Consider the following 6,993-nt stretch of genomic DNA (forward strand, 5'->3'; position numbering starts at 1 on the left):
ATGCTAGAATACATCTCTTTACATTAGACAATCATTAGAGTACGGTTGGCATTAATGATGATTAGAATCAATGATATGATTTTGTGAAGACCCTCAATAACAAGGCACTAATATGGTGCATTAAAGAATGTCCAAAGCATGATATAACATAAAATTAATTTAGAGTCTTATTTTTTTTTAAATTCCATTCACCTAATGTGTGAACAAAAATAATTAAGAAAACAATGAAGATGAAGAAAATTTGAGGAATCAAAAAAATATTCTGAACAATAATTTAATAGTGTGGTTAGAAAACTAGAAGAAACCTTGACATAAAACTTCAATAAAATTGAGTGGTTTATCTTAATTTTAACCCTTCATATTATAATAGAAGTAGATGAGAATATTTCTGCTTCATATAGAGATTTATTAGAATTGATCATCATAATAGAATCCTAGTCAAAGATATTGGAGAATGATTTAGTGAGAAAATATGAAAATGGTCATTTCAAATTGGAGCTGAAACATAATGTTGGAATAAAAATTCCTAATGAAAGGTGAAAAAGTCGATACCTCTACCCAACTTAGAAGAAGTAAAAATTGGTTTAAAAATTACAATATGAAAAAACATTTAAGGAATGAATATTTGATCATCTAAGGTACCAAGAGAGATACCACACTAACAGGGTTAAGTTCCCCTAGAAATATAGTATGTATAAATTATAAAATATAAAGTGGGACAAACATGACAAAAAAAGGTGTTCAATTTTTTTTCATGAAGAAGATAACTATGCACCAATAGTTCATGGATTGACTAGAGAAGAATTTTGGATAGGAGTATGTATAGAACATATCATCAAGCTATGAGAACACTAAATGTTTATTTGGCACATGGATAGTGGGAGCTTCAATTGAGAGCAAGTATAAGACCATTTAGAAATATGCACTATGTAGTACCACAAATTCAAGATGTAGGACCCTATATGAGATACCATGATAACTATAGAGAAGGAGATTGTAGGGGAAGCTACCACATTAATAATAGAGGTGTCAAAGAAAGAGGAAGGACCAAAGGGACAAAATTATATAACTATGATAAACTAGGACATTCTACTAATGAGTGCAAAATAAAAATAGGAGAAAACTCCACCTGTTAATTTTGTGGTTATAAATGACATGATATTTCTAGTTGTCCCAAATTTAGTCGCTCTATAAGAAGTGTTGGCACCATGACTAAAAAGTGAATAATTGTCCAGTCTAAATGTAACACATGAGGCTAAATTAGTAATGAATAGCTAAAGTAAAGGAGAAAATGTTAGACAATCTAAGAAATCAAATATAGAATAGGAGAATCCTCAATGAGAAAAGATAAATTGGAAAAATAATAAAAAGAAAAAAAAAAGAAAAACTCAAGAAAAAGACCATGTAGAAACTTAAGAAAAAATATAAAAATGAATTTTAATAATTTCTTGGGGTTGGATTAATAGAATCATATTCTAGGATGATCTTATGAAAGTGAAGAAAAATATTTAGTAAAGGGTGAAAATGATTTGGTGAGAAGGAAATTCAAAGAGATAATTAAGAAAAACTAAAAGGAGATGATGAAAGTAAGGTAGTTTCATAGTGAAATAGGTCTATAGATTGAAAGAATTGGAAATTTTGGTACAATAAGAAGAGGTTAGAGTTCAAGGGTTGAATATCATGAAGGTGGATACGGTTATTGGAAATAAATTCGTGAAGGATGGAATAGGGAGTTTATCTAGCTTCATCCAGTTAGTGTTACCTTCTACAAAAAGGGAGAGAGTACATTTAGATGACAAGGAGTAAGGAAATTCAAATACTTTACTTAATTGCTTGATTAGAATTGGTTTAGGGAGAAAATTATAAGTTATTCGTGTCCTTTGTAAAATTATTGGTTCTGTTGAGAAGAGAATGGGGCTAAATAAATAGAGGCATTAGAGGTCAAAGATGAGATGGCCTTAAAATGATCTATAGATCACCTATGTATAATCATATAGAGTGGTAAAAAGAATTATAAAAGAGAGATATTTATGCAAGAATTTTTTATTGCAAAGATTTGGGAAAATATTGTAATAAATACCCTCTTGATATTAGAATTGAGAAGAAGATAGGAGATCTATGAAATAATGCATTGATAATAAAATATTAAATCTATCACCTTGTCATTTGCACCTTGATTACAATGCATAAAAATTGGTGAAATTGACTTACAATCCTATGTTGAGTTGAATGTGTTCCATGAAAAGATCAGAGAGATAAATGAAGGAACCCATATAATAGGTAGATAAATAATAGAACCATTTTATGATTTCTTAATAATGAATAGATAAAGGATTATCTATAAATACATCATCAAAGTAATAGTCAATTAATATTGATCTATAAAGGATAGAACATGTATCTTAAGATCTCTTATCCAATCATACACACATGTCAGTGTTTAATGTGATGAACTATGATAATTGTGGCTGATTTATTATATCGAAACATATTATGTTGTGAAGGAGGTTTAAAGTTCCATCTCCTGGGGGTATAAGCTAATGGGAGAATAGATAACTAGTATTGCATCATTGATATTTCATGAAGTAGGTGTTAAAAATAGAGTTAAGGACATAGGTTGGGACATTGAGGGTAGGAGATGCAAAAAAAATCATGTGATGACCTAAGAGTGTGGCAAGGGTTGTGAGGTTCATGGTAAAATAGGAGGGGGAGTGAAAGTAGTGGTGAAAGAGGATCAAACAATATAAGTGAAGGGTAAGGGTTGAAAAGGTTTCACATAGTGGTAGGAGGTAAAGTATTTGCCTAAAGGAACATGATCAAAATTAAAAGGAAGAACAGAGAAAGACAAATAAATGGTAGGAACATGGGTTGGATAAGAAGGTGTAGGCATGCAAATTTGGGTGAAGGAATATTAAGTGGTAGGAAAAAGAAAATAAGTTGGCTAGAAGAGTGGGTTTAAGGTAGGAGAGCTAGACTATAAAGGGACATGATTTTAGATCATATGTCTTATACCTTGTAATATCTCTAGCCCCTCAAGATGGGTGATGATGATATTTATTAAGGAGTAGGTGACATCATCAAGTGTGATACTTTGGAGGAGAGGAAAGTGGTAGTCAATTTTGGTGAGTGACAAACTTAGCATCATCTAATAGGGATTCATTATCAAAGTGGTCATCACTGTGAGACATGTAGACTTGACATGTGGGTTGGATGTCTTTGAAGGAACGAAGGTGATGAAAAAAGGAAGAGGAAGGGAAATACATGGATGGTTAAGATAAGGGTTTGTATAAGAGATAACGTATAAGGAAGGAATAGTCAAAAAAGGAAAGATAATAATTTGTATCAAAGAACTGAAAAATGATTCATCCTCATATGTTATAGGGAATTTGAGTAGAAAAATTTAGAGTTTTTTCAATGAAAATAAAGACAAAGACAATAGTGTAGGAAATGGATAGTAACCTAATTGCTATATAGTCTATATATTGTGACTATGTTTATTGTTTACTGAAACATAGAGTTTCATTAAATGACAACAAAATTTTAAAATCAATGTAGAATAATTAACTTCCAAACATTAGAGCGAGAGTTTGGGGTTTAGAGAGAAAATATCTTTTAAGGATGAAAAGAGGAATAAATAATGAAGGTTAGGATTCACATCAAGTTCACTACAAATATAAATAGAATATATATAGCCTACATAATTTAAATGTGGGAAGGCCTTTTTCAATTATCTTAGGATTCAAGCAATAAATGGATTTATTTAAGTTAACCCAAACACATAAAAAACCTTTACCAATTAAATAATAAATTAGTTTTTTTTCTAGCTCAATTTTTTAATGTCTCAAATGAAATTCTTAATCTAAATGAGACTCTATGGAAAAATGATTTACTAGCAGCTAAATTTATGAATAAAAAAATTATTTAGAGATTGATAGAAAATAACAAACCTATTGAAAAAACCGAAGTTGCTTATTGAAAGAACAATTTTCATTTTTTAATATAAGGGTGATTGCAACCATACCTCTATTATAGATATATTATAGATAACAACAAACAAAAAGAGTGCTAAAAGTTTAGAGAAATGCATAATAGAATAAGGATGTCGAATTTCTTGTAAATTAGTAATAAATGTGATCTCAAAATAGTTCCTACCCCTTGTTATGCTTCCACATTTTGCATACATTTTGTACCCCTTGTAATTCCAACCGACAAAATTGCTCTATCCTTAATGCTTTAATGGATGTCCAAGGATCCCAATTTGGCACGGGCTAGGAGGATGCTAGAAAAGGTTGCAGAGTCCAGCTATACACTTGCGAACTGCATTTGCTTGAAAGTTCCTAAAGCCTTTTAAAAAAAATGATTTTGTGAACCCATGAGAACACGTTTCTTTGAGGCATTCTGTTAAAAAATTCACATGACTTGTCTATAATTCTGCATATCCTGCAATCACAATCATGGCACATTCAATGAGGCTAAAAATTTTGGAGGCATTTTGTCACAAATCAATCTTGTGCGTATCTTGCAATCATGGCATTCCACGAGATCACATTATTTTGAGGTGTTTCGTTAAAAAGTTACTGCTCCATGTCTGTGCATCCACATTTTGCTACATATCTACCAGGGCAGTTACAACTACAACATCTCACAGAATTCCTCCGTCCTTTATCATTTGACGGATTCCATACCCTGTTCCGAAGCTCCCATTTTGGCATAGGCAGGGAGACTAGTGGCAAAGGTTGCGGATTTCGGTTTTACATCTGCCGATTGCATTCGCTTGCAAGTCCCTGAAGCCTTTTCAAAACTCCAGTTTGCGTATTATCTAGGAATCATGGCATTCCATAAGACCACATTTCTTTGAGGCATTCGATCAAACTGGTTCACGTCCCTTGTTTTTGCTTCCACATTTTGCATGCATGTCCTATCAGAGCATTTCACATGGCTTCCTTGGCTGCGATGACAACATTCTGTGAGAGGCTTTGTCTCTCTTTTATGTGATTGAACTCTTTACTAGCACCTACCAAACTTACGCAGCGCGGGAGCGATTTTGAATTCGGTTTGGATTATAACCGGGAATTTGGCAGTTAACTCCTGACTGCAACAGTTAATAGGGCTGTTGCGGAAAACGGAAACGGACGCTGGTGAAGAGAACGGACGGAATGGACCCCACACGAGCCACCTAAGCGTTGCAGTCAACGCTTCGAGTGTGCTCGTTAAGCCGGGCCTTCCTTTTGCCATTTGCACAAGTGAACTGACTTTGGAGGAGATGGGAGACGTTACATATCCAAATCCTGCTTTCACGTAGCTTTGTTTACTACCCACATCTACCAATCAAATACTAGAAGACCAGCCTCTCATGTCTTTTCAGGTTATGTATCAATCATATGTGCACTATAATTCAAGTCTTGAAGCATGCATACTACTCTGTAAATTGAAATTTGCTTTTAGAATATAGCTTATAGAAAGATTTGATGTCAGAATAGGAAATTATCTATGATAAGAATGAACTTGTAATCTAACAGTCAAGGGGGACTTTTGATCTGTATGGCTGACTTTTAGCATAATCGCTCGAACTACCTTCTCTCTGTCTCAGCTTGCCATATGTAGTGACCCTCTTTTCTACACGTTAAGTGATTCTCTTCATTCAGTAGAATATTATATGAGTATTAATTTAACACACTTAGTGCAGGCACCTCAGTTCAGATGCGGTGGCTTCGCTGTGGGAACAGTTGTAAATCACGGTCTTATGAACGGATTTGCACTGCAGGAGTTTGCAAAGAACCTCACCCACGTGGCTAGAAAAGGAGATGTGGCTTTCATCCCTCTAACTGATCGTACCTACTTGAAATCGCGATTTCCACTTCGGATAAAGTACGAGCATGAGAAGTTAGTGCAGCCTTCTCAACTTGGAGCTGATTCCTCGCCCTTCATGGAACGAAACATGAATCTCTTGCGCAATAAGGTGGTTCTCCACAACCAATCAGAGAAGCATGTTTTTAAGCTCTTCACCTTATCAGGGAAATCGCTTGGTCTCCTCAAATTAAAGGCTAAGGAAGGGGGAGTTTCTCATTGTTCAAGTTTCATTGTAGCAATGGCACAGCTGTGGCGTGCAAGAACTGCAGCAATGGCAAACATCAATGCCGACGATATTACAAGAGTTCACTATGTCGTGGACATGAGGTGAGATATAATATTAGTATTTTGCTTCGCAATTTAAGGAATCATTAGAAATGAATGCACACTTTAATTGAAGTCAATAATGGCGAGTCCTTGTTTATTGGATGGATTTGCATCAGGTCAAGGATGAGACCTCCTCTTCCGAGGGAATATGCAGGCAATGCAACAAAGGCAGCCTATGCAAAAGCAACAGCCAAAGAATTACTAGACCAACCATTTTCGGCGACTGTGAAAATGCTGGAAGAAGCGGGAAATAGATTGAGTGATGAGTACTTGAGGTCTGCAATAGACTGGCTTGAGTTACATGATGGAGTGATGCGTATGGAGAATGGGTTTGTGGTTACATCGTGGTCTCGCACGGAATATCGAGACGTGGAATTCGGAGGGGAAGTTAAGTCTATATGTGCGGGGCCTGTGGTGTCTGGCAGAAAGGGTATTGTGGCATTTATGGCGGATGCAAAGGATAAGGCTGGCATAAAGACACACATTAGGTTGGAGCCCTCCCACGTTGCCAGATTTCGAATTCTTTTTCAAAATGTGGACACCGATACAACTATTAGGTCTAATATCTAGGACATTTTTTTTCTCTGTCTTCTAGAATGGAACGTCTAGACGAGCTTATGCGTATTCTGATTATTAATGTACTATTTAATTCAACTAGTTTTTACCATTTGCCAATCGTTTCAGTGAATAAAGTCTAGAAATATCTTAAAATATTTCTAAAATATTTGATTATCTATTTTATGATGATCTCATGTATTTCTGATTTCATTATATGTAATATTAGCGTGGTTGTGTATATTTTTTCTATATTTTATT

General features: G+C 34.5%; 1 protein-coding gene across 1 annotated transcript; it reads left to right on the forward strand.

The window, feature by feature from the left end:
• Nucleotides 1-5,656: 5,656 nt before the first annotated feature.
• On the forward strand, nt 5,657-6,747 carry LOC131046191 (acyltransferase GLAUCE-like). Its single transcript, XM_059208514.1, has 2 exons — nt 5,657-6,177; nt 6,294-6,747. Exons 1-2 carry the CDS (start codon nt 5,657-5,659, stop codon nt 6,745-6,747), a joined length of 975 nt encoding a protein of 324 aa, XP_059064497.1.
• Nucleotides 6,748-6,993: the final 246 nt, after the last annotated feature.

The sequence above is a fragment of the Cryptomeria japonica genome, chromosome 7 (assembly GCF_030272615.1).
Source record: "Cryptomeria japonica chromosome 7, Sugi_1.0, whole genome shotgun sequence".
Classification (NCBI taxonomy): Eukaryota; Viridiplantae; Streptophyta; class Pinopsida; order Cupressales; family Cupressaceae; genus Cryptomeria; species Cryptomeria japonica.

Coding starts and splice junctions, on each gene's coding strand:
- LOC131046191 (XM_059208514.1), top strand. CDS start 5,657: ATGAGTATTAATTTAACACACTTAGTGCAGGCACCTCAGTTCAGATGC. Junction 6,178..6,293: donor CACTATGTCGTGGACATGAG/GTGAGATATAAT, acceptor GATTTGCATCAG/GTCAAGGATGAGACCTCCTC.